The 20,468-nt window shown below is 39.7% G+C and overlaps 1 protein-coding gene across 3 annotated transcripts in view; it reads left to right on the forward strand.

Moving 5' to 3' along the window:
• UGGT1 (UDP-glucose glycoprotein glucosyltransferase 1) overlaps window positions 1–20,468 on the forward strand; it is a 110,279-nt gene that overhangs the window by 56,178 nt on the left and 33,633 nt on the right. For 2 of the 3 annotated variants that reach the window (XM_032145616.2, XM_058434330.1), the window contains exons 18-25: window positions 4,074–4,238; window positions 11,095–11,215; window positions 13,784–13,882; window positions 14,689–14,712; window positions 15,546–15,640; window positions 18,094–18,300; window positions 19,064–19,195; window positions 19,815–19,945. In XM_032145616.2, coding sequence (XP_032001507.1) covers window positions 4,074–4,238; window positions 11,095–11,215; window positions 13,784–13,882; window positions 14,689–14,712; window positions 15,546–15,640; window positions 18,094–18,300; window positions 19,064–19,195; window positions 19,815–19,945 — 974 coding nt within the window. The remainder of the gene's footprint in view (window positions 1–4,073; window positions 4,239–11,094; window positions 11,216–13,783; window positions 13,883–14,688; window positions 14,713–15,545; window positions 15,641–18,093; window positions 18,301–19,063; window positions 19,196–19,814; window positions 19,946–20,468) is intronic. The other variant, XM_032145618.2, reaches the window with a different exon arrangement.

Here is a 20,468-nt window from a genome sequence, read left to right on the forward strand (position 1 = left end):
TATACTTTAGGATTGTCTTCAAACGACTATTCAAAAATACATAAAACCCTGGAACTACTGTGTATGTGTACTTGTTGATGGTACTTTTGCCACCTCATTGGAAAGTTTTAAGTAGAGGAGATAAACAGTGAAAAATTATGTGTGATCATAAAGCTTAAGATAATTAAAAACAAAATCACAGATCAAAAAAAACCAAAAAACAAAAAGCAAAATAGAGGCCAGGTGTGGTGGCTTACGCCTGTGAATCCTATCACTTTGAGAGGCTGAGGTGGGAGGATCACCTGAGGTCAGGAGTTTGAGACCAGCCTGGCCAACATGGCAAAACGCCATCTCTACTAAAAAATAAAAAATAAATAAAATAAAAATAAAAAGTATGTGGGCATTCTAGAGAGTAGCTCGCCAGTGTAAGTGTTCAGCATACTTTAATAGCTGGTATTTGTTAATCAGATAAATTAGTTAATTGGGATTGGTTGAGAGATCTGCTTCTGTAAGTCAATTCAGGTTTTAGAGGGAGAGAACAAAATAATCTTTAGCAAGATCAAAACAAAATAACAACTAGAGAAATTTCTGAATTACTTTAGAATAAGTAACAAAGTTTTAGTTTTAAAACAGTAGTATTGAGTAATTGTGCCAGTCCTGATACTAGAAAGTTGAACAAGATGTGGTATGAACTTGAGCAGTTCACACAGCCTCGTTGGGGGAGACAACAAATGAGAGCACTATGGTTTTGGTGATGGTGAGGTTCTGAGTGTTTGCACATTGTATGTGGAGGCTCAGTGGCAGCTGAGCTAGATGGCAGCTAAGCTGGATGGGCAGCTCTGCTAGTTTGGGACTAGGTGATTGTGGAAGGCTTCCTAGGTATAGTGACAACTGCCTGCTCTGTGAATTCAAGTTCATAGAGTGACACATATTTGTTATATGTGTAAGCTGGTGGTGAATGCAAGACGAATTAAAATACTAGCTCTGTACCAGCTCTTTTAGAAAGGTGAATTCATACCAGGAGCTAGAAGGTCTTTGAGCATGCCGGTCTGCCTGTCTTCTTTCTCTTTTCTGTTTTTGATTCTGTGCTTTAGTATTATATCTGTTCACTTTAAGGTATATCCAGTCAAGCTTAGAATTGAAGCTGGGAATGAGATGTACTCAGTGTAGCCTGAGAAGGGTTACCATTATTATTATTATTATTATTATTATTATTATTTTGAGACAGAGCCTCGCTTTTGTCTCCCAGGCTGGAGTGCAGTGGTGCCATTTCAGCTCACTGCAACCTCTGCCTCCTGGGTTCAAGCGATTCTCCTGCCTCAGCCTCCTGAGTAGCTGGGATTACAGGCTCTCACCACCATACCCGGCTAATTTTTGTACTTTTAGTAGAGATGGGGTTTTACCATGTTGGGCAGGCTGGTCTCGAACTCCTGACCTCAGATGATCCACCTGCCTTGGCCTCCCAAAGTGCTGGGATTACAGGCATGAGCCACCGTGCTTGGCCGGTTACCATTATTTTATTGCAGCCTTTTGTCCAGTCACTTATCTTTTCTGGGTTTTTAAATAAAATAATGTTGCTATAGGTACCTAGTAACTATTTTTCTCCCAGGTAGACACAAACAGCAATAATAGCACTCTGTAGAAAAAGAATTTAAATGAAATAAAAGAAAAAGAAGGCCACTTTGAGAATATGAGCGTTTTGAGGGACTTTGTGGAATTTTTTTTATATTTCATATTTGGAAACTGTTTAAGTCTCATTTTCTCTTATCCTGTTGGAGAAAAAGTATCAGTAGCTTTTTATTGTGGATGATTACGATATCAAAAGTATTTACTTGAAAAATATTGAGTAGAGTGGACAAACTGGGGAAAGGGGTATTTTTATATCTTTACATGTGTCGAAATCTTGATTGTGCTGAAAAATTGAATGAGAGTATCACACACCATGCTTCTTAGTTTCCTAGACTTGGCCATCTGTACTGATTAGAGGCTCTTCCGTATACAAACAGGTCATATTATTTATATTTCATCCATTTAATTGTCTAGCTATTTGAATAGAAGTACTCTCAAGGCAGGGATGTGGAGAGTATCCCAGAAGTCCTAACAGTCTAATGACTAATGAGTTGTTTTTTTTTTTTTTAACTACAGGAGCTTTACCCCTATACAAAAAGTGCAATTGAATGGATTCTTTTGAAATGGTTAATTTTAGGAAAAATGGCTGCTTCTAATAAATGTCATTGCACTTGTAAATCTGTTCCTTTTGTTACAGTGAAGCTATGATATCTTCTATGTCTGAAAGAAGTAATTATTTTAAAAAGTAGGCAATGCAATTAAAGTAGAAATTTTAAACTGACGAGAATATAGTCTGATAGGTATATATTTATATCTTTAAAAGCCAGTAAGATAATGACATTAGGAAAAGTTCTTACCTACACAGGCAAACACTTTACCTTTAGCATATTATCTTTGAGTCCTTACTAATCTCAGTTGTTTGTGAGTGGCTCAGTATAAAACTACCAAAAATTAATGTTTGTTAATTATTTATCATTATTTAATATTTTTAGTTAGCTGTTGATAGAAAATTTGTCCATATGAATTTTCGGTTTGGCTGTTTGATAATTGTGCTGCATTCTGTTATTTGGTCCTGTAAACTATTTCTGAGTGGTGAAAAAGAAAGCTACATAGTCCAAACACCTCCCTCTCACTCCTGACTTCCACTCAGTTACTGTTTGCAGAGAAAACCAATGTTATTTATCTTACTGTCACTTGGAATTATAATGTAAGTTTTCCGGTCTTGTTTTAATTGGTTGACGGGGATGATTTTCAAAACTAAAGTTAGATGAAAATTGAGTTTTAATAGATATCTATGAAATAGTTGAGATGTCAAAGAACAGAATTAACATGGTAAGAGTTTTAGGAGTGGATATTTAAAACATTTAAGCTATGATGTAGAGAAATGGCTGAAACCAACCTAGAAGGCCTTTTAGGCTGTGCCATGTTTTACGCCGTCAGTTTCTGTGCCGTTACCTGTTATTGCGCTTGTCTGATTAGAAAGTAAGCAGTCTGTTACCGATGACTCGGATTAGTTACCCAATGAGAGTTCTTTTCTACTGGTGCTATCTAAAATGGTTATAAATAATTAAATTCTGCTATTTTCAGAAAATGGCAATTACAAGGTGTGCGATAGACATTTGTAAAGTTGCCCACTTTACATCTTGGGTGGTAATACAGTTTTTACTCTGAAAAGTTAATCTGAGGGACGAGCGCTTGTGTTGACAGTCAGGAAAAATGTCCATCTTAGGTACATTTGCCGACATTTGCCGTTTTGTTGCTCCAGTATTTTCTGGCCAGTGAACCTCTTTTGTCCTGGAGAAGGGAAAAGATTGGGTGTATTGTGTCTTAGAGCAATTGTTGAGCAGTTTCCCCACAAACCTTGTTTTGTTTTCTGCAGGTGTAATTTCTTTGTTAGTGATATGGACCCTTATTTAGAATTGGGTGCAAATATTTACCTCACGCTTTTTGCATCGAGCGCTGATAATTTATGGTAGCAAAACCTGTGCACCTCATTTTGGCAGCCCGTGGTCACATGTAGATTTTAAAATGGAAATTAATTAAAGATTTAGTTACTTGGTCATAGTTGGCAGGTTTCAGGTGCTCAGTAGTTACATGTGGTTAGTGACTACTGCATTGGACAGCACAGACAAGCACAGATAGAATATTTCCATCATTGCAGAAAGTTCTGTTGTATAGTGCTGACTGTAGTATATGTAGTTCAGTTTTGACAGCCTGTGCTACACACACACACACACACACACACACACATATACACGTACACACACACACACACACGCACTTCATAATTTGCAAGCTTTTGTGGTTTTGTAAAAACTCGAACTCAGTAATTCAATCTCAGATTTACATAGTAGGATATTAACTTTGATGTCATTTTTCATTTTTTTAAAAATAAATATCTTATTTTTTCTTTACAATATTTCTATTGATTGTTGTTAGAACAGGCGTGTAAGAAAAATATGCTGTGTTCCATTTGTCTCACAAAAGGCAAAAATATGCTGTTTTTGTGGTTCCTTGTGTTTCAGGAAGCAAGAAGCTACTATGAGCAGACTGGAGTTGGACCCCTGCCCGTTGTGCTGTTCAATGGAATGCCCTTTGAAAGGGAACAGCTAGACCCTGATGAGTTAGAAACCATCACAATGCATAAAATCCTGGAGACCACCACCTTCTTCCAAAGAGCGGTGTACTTGGTGAGTTACGTTTCAAGGCTGATGTTTTAAAGAAAATAGTTGGCTTATATTTTTTGTTGCCTCTATAGTAGGCAGTAAAATTCTTAGTATCACTATTTGGGAGGCTGAGGCGAGAGGATGGTTTGAGGGTAGGAAGTCTGAGACCAACGTGGGCAATATGGCAAGACCCCATTTCTAAAAAATAAATAAAAAAATTAGCTGGGCTTGGTGGTGCACGCCTGTAGTCCTAGCTACTCAGGAAGCTGAGGTGGAAGGATCGCTTGAGCCCAGGAGTTTGAGGTTGCAGTGAGCTGTGATTGCCCCACTGTACCCCAGCCTGGGTGACGGAGTGAGACCCTGTCCTGTTAAAACAAGACAAAACAAAACAAAAAAACTATTTTCTATATATCACTAGTAACTGGTTTGCAAACTCTTGGCAAGTCCTATGATGAAAATATTCATAAATCTTCTATATATGGTAATAGAAATAACTAGTATTATTGATTTCAGGATTAAATGTTTATTTTAAAAATTGCAGGCAGTTCTAAGAAACATTTATTCTATTTGTAGGGAATTTTGGCTTTGGAGAGACTCAATATTATTTTTCATTTATATATAAATATTATATATAGTTCTTGAGATATAATTCAGACAGCATAAAAGTCAGCCTTTTGAATGGTACAATTCAGTAGTTTTTATTCTCTACACACAGTTACGTAACTATGTGTAGTATGTAACTATGTATGTAACCTCTAATTGTCAGAACATTATCATCACCCCCAAAAGAAACCCCATATCTAGTAGCAATTACTCCTCTCCATTTTGCCCATTTTGTCCTACTCCCCGCCACCCTGCCATTGGCAAACACAAACCTACTTTCTGCTTAATAGATTTGCTTATTCTGGACATGGTATACAAATCAAATTTGCAGAGAACAGGATGATACTGGACAGATAGCTTGTTGCTCAGAACCCCGACTCTCTAATCATGTGGTTGGTCTTTCTAGTGTTACCAGCCCCCAACCTGAGTCATTGCATTAGCAGAAACTCTCGGGCCCCACTGTGCATCACCCCGTAGTATAAACCATCATGTGTGTTCTAAGGGGCTCACCATGAATGACAAAGACACTCCTATCACTGGATTTAGAGTTTACATCCCAGAAACTAGGGACAGCCAAATTATTTACCACACACTGTCCTTTTCTCTTCCCTCCTTTCATTCTGGAAATATGCATATGTTGGTATTCTCTCATGTCCCACAGATCTCTTTCTGTTCCTCAGACTGGATAATCTCAGTTTATCTATCTTCAAATTCACTTATTCTTTCTTCTGTCAACTAAAATCTGCTATTGAGCCTCTCTAGTGAATGCTTCATTTCAGTTATTATAAATCCAGATTTCTATTTGGTTCTTTTTGATAATTTCCTTTGGTTTATAGATATTATTTGGTGAGATGTTGGTCTTAAACTTTACTTTGGTAGACATGGTTTCTTTTAGTTCTTGAATATATTTGAAATCATTTATTTAAATTCTTTGTCTAATTAAGTCCAATGTTTGGACTTACTCAGAATAATATGAACGTAATGTAAGAATATACATTACACATTTTACTTATGTAATAGTAAGAATAGTGTGTCCTGGCCTCTTCTCTTCCTGAGTATACACTATACTTTTTTCTTTCTGTATGTCTTTTTTTTTTTTTTTTTTTTTTCTGATACAGGGTCTTGCTGTCACCCGGGTTGGAGTACAGTGACATGATCTTGGCTCACTGTGGTCTCCAACTCCTGGACTTAAATGATCTTCCCAACTCAGCCTCCTCAGTAGCTGGGACTACAGGCGCATGCCACCATACGTAGCTAATTTTTGTATCTTTTTGTGGAGACGAGATCTTTCTGTGTTGCCCAGGCAGGTCTCAGGTCTCGAACTCCTGGCTCAAGCGATCTTTCCGCCTTGGCCTCCCACAGTGCTGGGATTACAGGCATGAGCCACTATTTCTGCATATTTAATAATTTTGTGTTTGGTAACTAGGAATTTGAAATAATATAATGTGACACTTCTTCACCGTACCAGGGTTTGTGTTGTTCTTTGTTGTTGTTGTAACTGTTACTTGTTTAGTGACTTTCCTGAACCAATTCTTTCTTTTATTTTCTTTCCTTTTTTTGAGACAGAGTTTCGCTCTATTGCCCAGGCTGGAGTGCAGTGGTGCCATCTCAGCTCACTGCAACCTCCGCCTCCTGGGTTCAAGTGATTCTCGTGCCTCAGCCTCCCGAGTAGCTGGGATTACAGGAGCACACCACCACGCCCAACTAATTTTTGTATTTTTAGTAGAGATGGGTTTCACCACATTGGCCAGGCTCTAATTTCAGAACGCTGGTCTCGAACTCCTGGCTTCAAGTGATCCACTCACCTCGGCCTTCCAAAGCGCTGTGATTACAGGCATGTGCCACCATGTTCGGCCCTGAACCAATTCCTTAACATCTGTATTCTTTTTCATGTGTGGCTTCTGAAGTTTCAGCTTGTTTAACTTACTGGTCAGCTGATGAATGAACAGAGATTTCCTTCGATGCATGAATTCAAAAAGTCTCCCAGTTTTTCCCAAGGGTCTCTGTGTTGTGTTGGGGCACACTTTCCACACTCAACCAGGCAGTTGGCAACTCTGCCTTAGTCTTCCATTTTTGCTTGCACAGAGCTCCAAGTTTAGAGGCAAGGGTTTAAGTCCTTCTAAGATTTTTCCTGGGCATTCACATACCCCTGGGCATGATGCTTATGGTCTTTCAAATTCCAAGAAGTTTGTCAGAGCTTTTCAAAGTCCCTTATGGACATCCCATTCCCCAGCCTTTTTTTTTTCTTTGTTTTTTGACCAGCTTCATGTTAGCCTATGTGTTATCTGCCACCTCAGCCAGCTAAGATGTTAAACAATTGCCCAGTTGTGTTTGACAAATACCCCCAGGGTAAAGGCTCTTGGCACTGAGTGAGGTCTGGTTCAGCCCAAATAAAGAGAACCCCTGAGAATTCTCTAGTGTCCTAGTTATTTTATTTTGGGGCCATTGATTTTCAAGGCTTTGTGCAGCTGGGGAGATGTAAATAGTAGTGGGGCAAATTAATTGTTACAAAGGTCACTTTCCTTACCAAAACTTTTTTTGAGACAGGGTCCATCTGTCACCCGGGCTGGAGTGTAGGGAGTGCAATCATAGCTCACTGCAGCCTTGAACTTCTGGGCTCAAGCAGTCCTCCTGCTGCAGCCTCCCAAGTAGCTGGGACCGTAAGTGTGTGCCACCACATGCAGCTAATTTTTGTATGTTTTGGAGAGTTGGGATTTTGCCAGGTGGTCCAGGCTGGTCTCCAACTCTTGGGCTCAAGCAATTTGTCTACCTCGGCCTCCCAAAGTGCTAGGATTATAGGCATGAGCCGCCATTCCTGGCCAGTATTCCATTATAAAAAATAGGCCGGGCACGATGGCTCATGCCTGTAATCCCAGCACTTTGGGAGGCTGAGGTGGGTGGATCATGAGGTCAGGAGATTGAGACCATCCTGGCTAACATGGTGAAACCCCATCTCTACTAAAAATACAAAAAAAAAATTAGACTGGGCTCAGTGGCTCACTTGGGAGGTTGAGGCGGGTGGATCATGAGGTCAGGAGATCGAGATCATCCTGACTAACATGGCGAAACCCCGTCTCTACTGAAAAAAAAAAAAAAAAAATTAGCCAGACATGGTGGCGGGCGCCTGTAGTCCCAGCTACTCGGGAGGCTGAGGCAGGAGAATCGCTTGAACCTGGGAGGCAGAGGTTCCCTCTGGGAACTGAGTGCAGTGAGCCGAGATTGTGCCACTGCACTCTAGCCAGGGCGACAGAGCGAGACTCTGTCTCAAAATAATAATAATAATAATTAGCTGGGCATGGTGGCGCATGCCTGTAATCCCAGCTACTCGGGAGGCTGAGGCAGGAGAATCGCTTGAACCCAGGAGGCCGAGGTTGCAGTGAGCCAAGATCGTGATATTGCACTCCAGCCTGGGCGAGAAGAGTGAAACTCTGTCTCAAAAAATATATAAATAAAATAAAATAAACAATTACTTCATTCCCTAGTATTGGACATTACTTCTACATTTTCACTAGTTACAGACAGTGCTACAGTGAATATTCTAATATGTATATGCCTTTGTACATTGTCTTGAAAAACACCAAGTACCAGAAAATTTGAACTAAATGCACTACAAAGAGATGTGTTACCAGCCAGTTGTGGTGGCTGACGCCTGTAATACAACACTTTGAGAGGCTGAGGCTGGAGGATTAGTTGAGGCCAGGAGATTGAGACCAGCCTGGCTAACATAACGAGACCCCATCTCTACAAAATAAAAAAAATTAGCCAGGCATTGTGGCATGTACCTGTAGTCTGAGCTACTTCGGGAGGCTAAGGCAGGAGGGTTGCTTGAGGATTGGGGCTGTAGTGGGCTATAATCATGCCACTGCACTCTAGTCTGAGCGACAGGGCATGACCTTGTTTCTTTAAAAAGAATTAAGAGATATGCTATGCCAGTGGTATGAAATTCAAAACATAGAGATGTAAATGAAGAGAAACTTTTAGCCATACACTCCTGTCCTGTACTACTCATGATTTCTTCCTCAAGACAACTACCGTGTGTGTGTGTGTGTGTACACGTGTGTGTGTGTGTGTGTGCACACGTGTGCATGTGTGTGTATACAAGAGCTGGTCAGAAGGTATTACATTTACAATTATTTTTTTTTAATTAATAACTTTTTTTTTTTTACAAATGTTTATTCTTATATGTACAACAGGTTTCAAGACAACACTTCATTCCAGCTATAGGTGGCAAAAGATGCTATGGCAGGGAATACAGATGTTTAAATACGAATGAAATCAAGGGACACCATCTCCTCAGGCACAAGGCACAGCTTACTTGTTGCCAGACATTTTTTTCTTTTCTGTTTTTGAGATGGAGCCTCGCTTTGTCACCCAGGCTAGAGTGCAGTGATGTGATCTTGGTTTACTGCAACTTCTGCATCCCAGATTCAGGCGATTCTCCTGCCTCAGCCTCCTGAGTAGCTGGGATTACAGGTGCCCGCCACTATGCCCGGCTAATTTTTGTATTTTTAGTAAAGACAGGGTTTTGCCATGTTGGCTAAGCTGGTCTGGAACTCCTGACCTCAGGTGATCCACCTGCTTCAGCCTCCCAAAGTGCTGGGATTACAGGCATGAACCACTGTACTCGGCCCAGATTTCTTAATTTCACCTGTGGCCAGGGGGTCCTTCCCCATAGCCTTCGATTTTAGCTCCTATTTTTGTTTCTTCTGCTCCTCTTTTTGTTTCTGCTTGAAAGTCTTACCTTCCTTGTCCATCTCCTTGGCCTGCTTCTTGGACTGTTTCAGCAGCACCTTCACAGCCAGAAATGGCGCCTGCCACGCCTTCCCCAGGCCCTGCCACCCTACTTTTAAAATTTTTATAGACTTTGCCAAATTCCCCTCCTTGAACTGGATGGGCTTCTAATTGGAGTCAAGTAGATTTATAATATTGACCAAAGTTGTGTACATGGGCCAACATGTACAATGAGCCATCTAATATCTTTGTCTTTTGATTTGTATGGTTGGTTCATATGCTCCTTATTAAATAGCTACAAATGATGTCTAATTGGAATTATTTAGACTTGAATTTGTATATTTGATTCACATCTTTTATCTTGAAAATGACTTTAGGTGGGGCACGGTGAGAGAGGATCTCTTGAGCCCAGGAGTTTGAGACTAGCCTGGGCAACGTGGTGAAACCCCATCTCTACAAAAATACAAAAATTAGCTGGGTGTGGTGGCACATGCCTGTAGTCCCAGCTATTTGGGAGGTTAAGGTAGGAAGATCCCTTGAGCCCTGGAGGTCGAGGCTGCGGTGAGCTGTGGTTCTGATTATACTACTACACTCCAGCCTGGGTGACAGAGCAAGACCTTGTCTCAAAGGAAAAAAAAGAAAATGACTTTAAGGTATACTTGTGTGTTAAATATTTTAAGTTTGATAAATCTGCACATTGGCACAGTTGTTGACACATGGCTCTGAGATCACCTTGAAGAAGTATAACTATTTCTGTAACATTAGCTGTGCAAAAGGGAAGAATAAATGACAAATGATTTCTCATCCTCTCATTGTAATTCTGACTCTGGAGATGTAGGGTTACTTGGATGGCTGAGATTGAACACAGATGGGAGTGGTTTTTTTATTACAAAGTATATTAACTGCTTGAGAGAAGACCTTTGGCTTTCTCTCTCTTTTTTTTTTTTTTTCCCTTGAGACAGAGTCTCACTCTGTAGCCCAGTGCAGTGGCATGATCTTGACTCACTGCAACCTCTGCCTCCCAGGTTCAAGCGATTCTCCTGCCTCAGCTTCCCGAGTAGCTGGGATTACAGGCACCTGCCACCATGCCCGGCTACTTTTGTATTTTTAGTAAAGATGGCATGTTGGCCAGGCTGGTCTTGAACTCATAACCTCAAGTGATCTGCCTGCCTCAGCCTCCCAAAGTGCTGGGATTACAGGTGTGAGCCACCACTCCTGGCCTGGGTTTGCATTTCATAATCACTTTGCATTGGCTTTGTGAGTTTGAGTAAGTTATTTAACTTTTCTTTGCCTTAGCTTCCTCATCTTTATAATGAATGTCAACAATATCTGCCTCACGTTGTTCATAGAGGTAGAGATGCTGTAGGTGATGTGCCCAGGTATGCTTGGCAGTGACAGGGACCAATAACATAGTAACTTCTGTCTTAACTATTATTAGCACAGAGGAAGCCATTTATAAAGTTAATAATTTTTTAGTTCCTAATGAATTATTATTGCTAAAATTTGCTTTACACTCCCCCCTCAACCTCCTTTTTTTTTCTTGCAGGGTGAACTGCCCCATGATCAAGATGTGGTAGAGTATATCATGAATCAGCCAAATGTTGTTCCACGAATCAATTCTAGGATTTTGACAGCTGAACGAAACTACCTGGATTTAACAGCGAGTAGTAAGGAGCATTTCAGGAACAACCTTATGCTTTTTTTGACTTGTGCTTCAGAATCTTTACATTTTTCAGATTTTAATATTCCGATTATCTTCTGCAGTGTTCAGAAGATAGCCCAAGATGTGACAAAATTGTATGTGTAAACTGTTTGCACCTTTAGTTCATCATATGAGCTTCTAAATTCACAAGACTTTCCTCCTAAAAAAGAAAACATCTTCTGGGCAAAACCCTGTGAACTTTGAAAAATATTTAGTGCCATTTAAATGCCAACTAAACAGACAATAGATGATGAGAATGGACCTGGATTGTTTGCTCCCCTAGTCATAAAGCAGTTCTCTTTCTTCATCCTTATTCTAGAATCAGTCAGCCATAATGTCAACAAATCTCTCACTGAATTTCACTGTGAGAACTTAGGAAGGCCTTTAGCAGCTTCATCAAGATATAATGTATATGCCATAAAACTCAACCTTTTAAAGTATCAATTCAATGGTTTTTTTTAATGAAAAAACCCCACAAAGTTTGTGTAGTCATCACCACTGTCTAATTTTACATCATTATCATCACCCCTCAAAAATTCCCCAAAATTCCGTGTACCTGTTAGTAGTCACTCTCTGTTCCTCCCTTCTCCTATCCCCTGGCAACAACTAATCTACTTTCTGTCTCTATGGATTTGCCTATTCTAGACATTTCATACAATTGGAAGCCTCTTGTGCCTGGCTTGTTTAATTTAACATGTTGTTAAGGCTTATGCATATTGTGTATGTCAGCATTTCATTCCTTTTTATAGTACACTTTATGGATAGTCCACATGTATTTGTTCCTCAGTTGGTGGACAGTTGGGTATTTTCTGCTAGAGTACCTTATAAGAGCCAAATATGTTAAGCGTAGGTGCAATTTGTTCCTTGTGCCTTGCTCGAGACTCTGAGGCCTCTTCAGCAAACACCTGGAAATAAGATGGAACTGTCATCACTAGCCCATGAAATCTCACTGGGGAAGGAAAGATGTGTGTAATCAAGTCATAACCAGCTATTTATTGTTATCGTTGAGTATAATGAACATATCAATCTATTTATGGTGGTTAATGCACTATCTCTAATAGACTTGAAACTGCAAGTTTCTTTTAGGTAGAGGAAAAATACATACATACACACACACACACACACACACGCACACACATACACACACACCCCATACATAAGCACACACACACTGAGGAAAAAGTGTAAATATAGGCTTATATTTGAGAAAGAAATACCCAGAAAGTGAGCTTTTTCTTCACAGCTGGGTTTTCCTCTCTTCCCTGAAGTTTCAGTAGAGCAAGGTGAGCGTGTTGTGGCTCTTTGTCCTAAGTGTTTGTTGTTTTCATCATTTTTATTTAAATTTGAAGGGTTGTCTCTGGAATACACATGAGTAAGGAACATAATAGCGGTTTTGATTTTGAATTTCTCTTTCCATTGAGTGTTGCAGCAATGAGCTATGAAACAGTGCTAGTCCACAGTGGCAAAGATGCCACCTGTCAGCTGAACACAGTGCAGACATCAATTAGGAGGCACTGGCATCCTGCTGACCTGCTGGTGGTGGCACCGTCACCCGGGTTTCTTTGGCTTTGGCTGTCCTGGAACCTTTTTGGTAGGATACTAATTTTTACCGGGATGGTGTGCTCTCCCTTCCCCCACACGATATCATGGACCGTGTGTGACTTATTTTCTACTGTTTTCCTGGATAGTATTCTATGGATAGTAGGTGTTCAGTGTGCATTGTCAAGTGACAGTGTAGATGGATGAGCATGTGCACAGATGAATAGATGGGTGGGTAGGCAGGCAAACTGTGTGTGACAGACTGTGATGAGAAGACTGACATTTGTATAGAGTGCAATAATGTTTAAGATTGGAGAGATCGTTAGAGACAGAGAGTTTACAATACTAGGCTGGAGACCATTTTGTAGCCTGTAAGAAATTACTGGGTAGTTTAGAGCAAGAGAATGACTTGATGAAACTGGAATTCTAGGAATAATAATCTGAGGGAAAATGAATAATGAGGATTGCCCTTTGACACTAATTGGAGAAGGGATATATGTAAAAAGAGTGAAAATGACCTTTTATTTCTGTTAAGGGTTTAAAAGGTGATATTTTGTTAGACCTGAAAAATAAAAATCAGTTTTCTTATGTATTTTCTCTTTTATCCCTGCTTCCTCCGTAGGAACGGGAAGAGCTTACTCCACTGGTTGGACTAGGGAAGGGAGAAATGAGTTAAGGGGATCTCTTTGAGATTGTTCTCCAGTTGACAAGTAGCAAGAATGGGAATAGGATGAATTTCAACCATTAAACTGACACATCCTTATGTGATAGCTGTGTGAGATATGTATGTTTTCATCAACCTTGTGTCTTTGATGTGTGACTTCAGTAGGGATAGGGGCCCATGTTGTAAAGTTGTTCAGTAAACATGGAACTTAATATACTTCACTCACGCATTTCTATAAATCTTATATTATGATCAAGTCAGGTCATCAGTTGAATATTAAGAATAGATTGAACTGGAACTAATATATATGTATTTCATTTTTTCTCCCAGATAACTTCTTTGTGGATGATTATGCTAGATTTACTATCTTGGATTCCCAAGGCAAGACTGCTGCTGTAGCCAATAGTATGAACTATCTGACAAAGAAAGGTAATCCATTTGAGGCTTATTATCTTGCATTCAACATTTTTTTGAAAGTATTTGCATATTCATCTTAATGTGCAAATTAAGAGAAAAAAGGGAAAGAGACTTTATAATTTTTCTTATTTCTTATAATGCTTTGAGTCTAGAACATATCTATTTAAAATTTAATTCTTTGTATATTTGTTGAAAATATACATTTGTTTAAAAATTCAAATGTCTTCATAAATTTTGTATTATCTGTTTTACCTTTTCACTTTAGTCAAAAGGAAAAATATTTCATAGTTCAAATGGAAAAACATTTGTGATGTTATGGGTTAATGAATTAAAAATGACTGTACAGGGTTAATATTATTTTGGGGTTTATAAGATAAAGTTGATTTTAGAAAGCCTTGTATAATCTTTGAAGCTGATTTTATGTAGAGGTATTTATTTAGGCTGAGATTGTGTAAAATGACGCCTTGTAGTGGTGGACAGATTCTGTCCCCCTTGGGTCAGTGCTTCAAAAACGCACTGGCTGTTATTTTAAGGCAGCTATTTTTACCGCCTTTTTAAATCCCCACTGTGGTCTCTCCCCGAGAGAAGTTCTGGTTTCTCAGCTATATGTAAAGTACAAGCAATTACTCCATTTGGTTCTTTAAAGAAACTGTTTCTTAGGGTACTGGGACAGCACCATGATGCCGACAGGACTAAGCAGCAGGAAGAACCATAGACCGTGTTAGCCATTGTTTAGACTTTCGATTCTTACAGTAGGCATTCATTACAGAAATGATACTTTCTTTTTTTTCTACTCTTTTCTCTTTACCTTTGTCCAGGAATGTCCTCCAAGGAAATTTATGGTAACTTAAAACTTCAGAATGTTCTATTTCTTAATTTTCTTCTTTGGTTTCAGTGACCACTGTAGTTTAGAATTTATCAACACTTAATTGTACTGTTTCTGGAATCTGTGGGTAACAGGAAGCTATGTCAATGTAGATAATTTTTTTTTTTTTTTTTTGAGATGGAGTCTCGCTCTGTCACCCAGGCTGGAGTGCAGTACCGTGATCTCGGCTCACTGCAAGCTCCGCCTTCTAAGTTCAAGTGATTTCAAGTGATTCTCCTGCCTCTGCCTTCCAAGTAGCTGGGATCACAGGCACCCGCCACCACGTCCAGCTAAATTTTTTGTATTTTTAGTAGGGACGGGGTTTCACCATTTTGGCCGGGCTGGTTTTGAACTCCTGACCTCAAGTGATCCACCCGCCTCGGCCTCCCAAAGTGCTAGGATTACAGGCGTGAGCCACTGCACCCAGCCAATGTAGATAAATTTTGTATAAACATTTGTAAAGGATTAATTTCAGAAAATTACAAATTAGTATGATTAAAAATGACAATATGTTACCTACATGTTCAAAGGCTGTTTTTCATTTTACATGCTAACAGATACCCAGACCAGTGCATTAATCAGTAGAATTAATCAGTGCATGTTCCTAGTCTGTAACTAAACTCTGGAAGATTCCCTTGCTTTCATTATAGTAAAGGTTTACCACTTTTTCTTCTATCTTTATTAAGCTTGTCATTTTCTTCTTTTTGCATGGTTCTTACAAATTATTTGGTGAGTTTCATTTTCAGAATGTTGAAACACAGAATGTGCTTTTCTCCTCCAACTCAATTAGCTGTTTTTGTTTTTCTACAGATGATTCTTTTGTTAGGCCAGTAACTTTTTGGATTGTTGGGGATTTTGATAGCCCTTCTGGACGGCAGTTACTGTATGATGTCATCAAACATCAGGCAAGTATCTATGACTTCATTTTATATTTTTGTTTGCGGCTGTAGTTGTCCTCATGGGCATCACTGTGTGGCTCTGATTGTTCAATGGGACTTGGGAGTCCTGCTTTCTGCTTGAGGGAACGGAGCATTGTATCTCTACAGATCTGCCAGCTCTCAAGAAAAGTGATCTAAGACTGCAGTATCCAGGCTTTGTTGAACGGGATAGATTCTTATAGAGAAAAAAATAAATAGCGAGATCCTCATCATAGACAAGTTTTATCACATACCCGTTCATGTTCTTGGAGCAGAGTTGCTCCGACAATTGTGTACTGTATCGGGAGATGGGGTCCTTACCATGACAGAGGTCTGGGCGTGTGGGTAGTAGCACACAGGAATGGTAGAGCGTGTGTTTCGTAGAAGTAGATCCAGATGCACTGAGGGACACATACATAGGTGTTCTGAAAAGACATGCTGCCGTTAATAGTTGGGCTTGAGTGAGTGGCAGTGGCAGGTGGTTGGGTAGCAGCTGATTCTTTGGGAGAGTGTCATCGTTAGAGGATGAGATGTCAAAATTCTTTTTCCTGAGCTGTTTCAGTTTGCATCTTCATCCATACCTCACAACCCACCTCATGGTCCCCTTTCCACCCTGTACCTGGGAAGGCTTACTGAAATGAGGAAATATCCAGGTGGTTTCGGTTTTACTCATGTGCCGGGTGCCTTTATTGTTCAAGGAGTGGACCAAATGCTGTGGTCAATGCAAAGTTAGAACAGGGCAGTTCTAGCTAAGGGCGATAGTTGTATGTGAAAGGCACTCTAACACAAATGGTAAATCTTCAAATGGTAGTGGGGTAGGAGAATGGGGAAGGAGAGTTACATTTTTTAGTAACTATTTTAATTGAAGTAAAATGTAGGTTCACAAGAAGTGCTCAAATCATAGGATACACAGTGTCACAAAGAGAACACACTTTTGTGACCACCACTCAGGTCAAAAAATAGAGAATTCTCAAATTCCTGAAAGCCCTCCCACACTTGTGCCCAGACACCACCCCTCTTCACTCTTCTCATATTAGAGAATAAGTTTGCCTACCTTTTAGTTTATTAAAATGGAATCTTATGCAGTTTCATTTGTGTTTGGTTTCTTTACCCAATCTTTTGTGAGATTTATTCATGATATTACAAGTAGGGGTATATAGTCCTTTTTCATTCTGTAGTATTATATCATATGGCTGTACCACAAAGTTTTATTTGTTTAAGCTATTTGAAGGACAGTTGGGTTTTTAGCTTGGTGCTATTATAAGACTGTGTGATGAATATTCTCGTATGTCTTTTGGTACACCCAAATATAAATTTGTATTGCTTATGTTATTGGTACAAGCTCTTTTTTGGCTTTGTGTGTCCTGGGTATATTCTTCCACTTGGATTCTTGTCTTTTCACCCAGGGAGAGATTGAATTGTACTAGGAATGTGGGAAGGCCGTATGAATGAAGAAGGGTTTGAGCAGAGCACTGAAAACACTTCTAACACAAGTGCGTTAGAAGAATACAAAATGTGTGGTATAAGAATATAAACTATGTTGGGTAAAGATAGGACTCTGAGGGTCTGTAATTTATGCTATATTTACCGGAATGGTAAGAAATGAAGTTGGAAAGGTGGGCTGGGGGCCACTTCATGTAAGGTTTTGAATGCTTGATGATGGCATTTTAATTTTATTCTGAATGCGGAAGAGAACTACCTGAGACTTTTCTTTTTTTCTTTTTTTTTTTGAGACGGAGTCTCGCTCTGTCGCCCAGGCTGGAGTGCAGTGGCACAGTCTCGGCTCACTGCAAGCTCCGCCTCCCGGGTTCATGCCATTCTCCTGCCTCAGCCTCTCCGAGTAGCTGGGACTATAGGCGCCTGCCACCGCGCCCGGCTAATTTTTTTTTTTTGTATTTTTAGTAGAGACGGGGTTTCACCATGGTCTCGATCTCCTGACCTCGTGATCCGCCCGCCTTGGCCTCCCAAAGTGCTGGGATTACAGGCGTGAGCCACCGCGCCCGGCCTCTTTTTTTCTTTTTTCTTTTTCCTTTTTTTTTTTTTTTTTGAGACGGAGTCTTGCTCTGTCATCCAGGCTGGAGTGCAATGGTGCAGTCTTGGCTCAGTGCAACCTCTGCCTCCCAGGTTCAAGCGATTCTCCTACCACAGCCTTGTGAGTGGCTGGAATTACAGGTGCCCGCCACCATGCCTGGCTAATTTTTTGTATTTTTAGTAGAGACAGTTTCACTCTGTTGGCCAGGCTGGTCTCAAACTACTGATCTCATGATCCGCCCGCTTTGGCCTCCCAAAGTGCTGGGATTACAGGCATGAGCCACTGCGCCCGGCCTGAGACTTTTAAGAGAGATATTATTTGCTACTTATTGAACATGACTGATGTTAATGCTGCTTTTTAAGTTCAAAAATATCTACAATGTGACTCCCATTTCCCATTTTGTGAACAGAAATCCAGTAACAATGTTAGAATAAGCATGATCAATAATCCTGCCAAAGAGATAAGCTATGAGAACACTCAGATCTCCAGAGCAATCTGGGCAGCTCTCCAAACTCAGACTTCCAACGCTGCTAAGAACTTCATCACCAAAATGACCAAGGAGGGGGCTGCAGAGGCCCTGGCTGCAGGAGCTGACATTGCGGAGTTCTCTGTTGGGGTAAGGCTCTGAGCCTCTCATGAGGCTGCCCCATTCTGTCTGCCACAGAAGCTCCCCCACTGCAGCTTACGTGTCTGGTTCATGATCACGATTTGTCATTTTAGTCCTGAGTCTCAGGGAATTTTTTTTTAATTTGGAAGAATATTTCCAAGAAGTAATTCTGTCACATTCCCTTTATTACTTTTAACCTTGCCTAGCTTTTGTGTGGTGCATGATTTGAGTTTTTGTGTGTTTTAAGTATGGGGCCATTTGTTATGCACAGTTTTTGAAAGAGACAATATGGCTTATTTATAGAGCAAAAAACGGAGATTTGAGCCACCTATGGGTTCAAGGCTTATATGTTCTTGATGTGTTTCCAGAATAAGCCTGTGTTTATTCATTTATATTTTATGTTACTTATTTTTTTGACACAGTTTTATAGTTTTTAAATTTTTTACAGAATGATGAGTATACGCTATTTGATGTTTCAGTTAGGAAAAGAGGCTGTCACTGGAAATTAGCAAGATTTAAAAATGCAGAGTAAAGGAATGATGAATAGTCTGCTAGTCAAACAAATCACAGGAAAAGATAAGGAAATAGCAGTTACTCTAAGTAGTAGGGAGATGGCAGGGAGCCTGGAGAATTGACACATCTTAATGTTAATTATGAAAATTAGTTATTACTTTCCAGGGAAATAAATTTTATGGTTTACTCACTGTGTTTATTTCTTTATATGGTTTGCTTAATAACAACTATTTTTCCTTAATAATGATTACTTTCCTAGGGAATGGATTTCAGTCTTTTTAAAGAGGTCTTTGAGTCTTCCAAAATGGATTTCATTTTGTCTCATGCCGTGTACTGCAGGGATGTTCTGAAGCTGAAGAAGGGACAGAGGGCAGTGATCAGCAATGGAAGGGTGAGGATTTGTCAAGCTTGACTTCACATTAGATCCGTGAACAGTCTTTGCAGCATTCTCCTCTGAAGCTAGTAAACTCTTAAACAGAGCCACTCTTTTTTCAAAGGTGATTGGGGCTTATGAAGTGCCATTGATGTTTCTGCCTCCTATTTCCAAGGAGCTGTGCTTTTTGACATAGATAAATAACCCCATATGGAGCCTTCCTGCTGTCGATTTGTGTCCTGCCATTGTGCGAGGCGGTGAGAGTGTGGTGGCTCTCAGAAAGTCGATCAGTACGGACTTTGACACATAAAGTAGCCTTTGTTGTTTTTATGCAGGGAGAATTAATGAAAACTACATCATAATTTTATTTTACTTTGGAGTTGCTTACAGTAACATACTGTGATGTACACAGGTTTACACTGTGTCCTTGAGGAATCGATAAGTAAATAACTACAAGTATTTGTTTGGGGCTTCACTTTGTATTATTTCACTGATTTTATCTAGACATGTACCTGTCTCAGGTCTTTAAGGTGATCTGGCGTATGAGGTAGCCTGAGGACACCAGAGGGTTCCTTACCAGCTTGCTGAGTGCAGGCAGCCTTCCAGCCCTGAGCACCCGCTCTTCTCTCCTTCACAGATCATTGGGCCACTGGAGGATAGTGAGCTCTTTAATCAAGACGATTTCCACCTCCTCGAAAATATCATCTTAAAAACCTCAGGACAGAAAATAAAATCTCATATTCAACAGCTTCGGGTAGAAGAAGATGTGTAAGTTTTGCCATAGGAGGAATTACAGGGGTTATATAATTGGACTTTCCTCATTGATCAGTTAGAATTGTATGCTGTCACTCATACTACATATCCCAAGGTGCTTTATTTCCAGTTTTAAAATCTAATAATACTCTTTAATTCCAGTTTTAATGTATGCTTCTCTTGAAACAAGATAATTTATTTTGTAGGGTACTAAAGAACTGAATTAGTTCTCTCTTTTTATTTTTATAATTTTTGGTTGTGGAAAATTTCAAATATATGCAGAAGTAAAGAGGCTAGTTTACTTATTACCTGGAGTACTTAGGTAAAGTGATACTTTTCATCATTATCTATTTGATTATCCTTCAGTTTTATTTTGTTCAGAAAAGGAAAGGCAGTTTAAATCTTTCTTTTATTTACCAGTGCAGAATACTGAGTTGTTTCCCTTGCATCTTCAAAGGTGATGATGAATTGGTTGTTGTTGGTTTTTTAATTTTAATTTTCAGTGTTATTATAAGCTGGTATATTTTAGTGTGTTATT

The sequence above is a fragment of the Hylobates moloch genome, unplaced genomic scaffold (genome assembly GCF_009828535.3).
Source record: "Hylobates moloch isolate HMO894 unplaced genomic scaffold, HMol_V3 SCAFFOLD_24, whole genome shotgun sequence".
NCBI lineage: Eukaryota > Metazoa > Chordata > Mammalia > Primates > Hylobatidae > Hylobates > Hylobates moloch.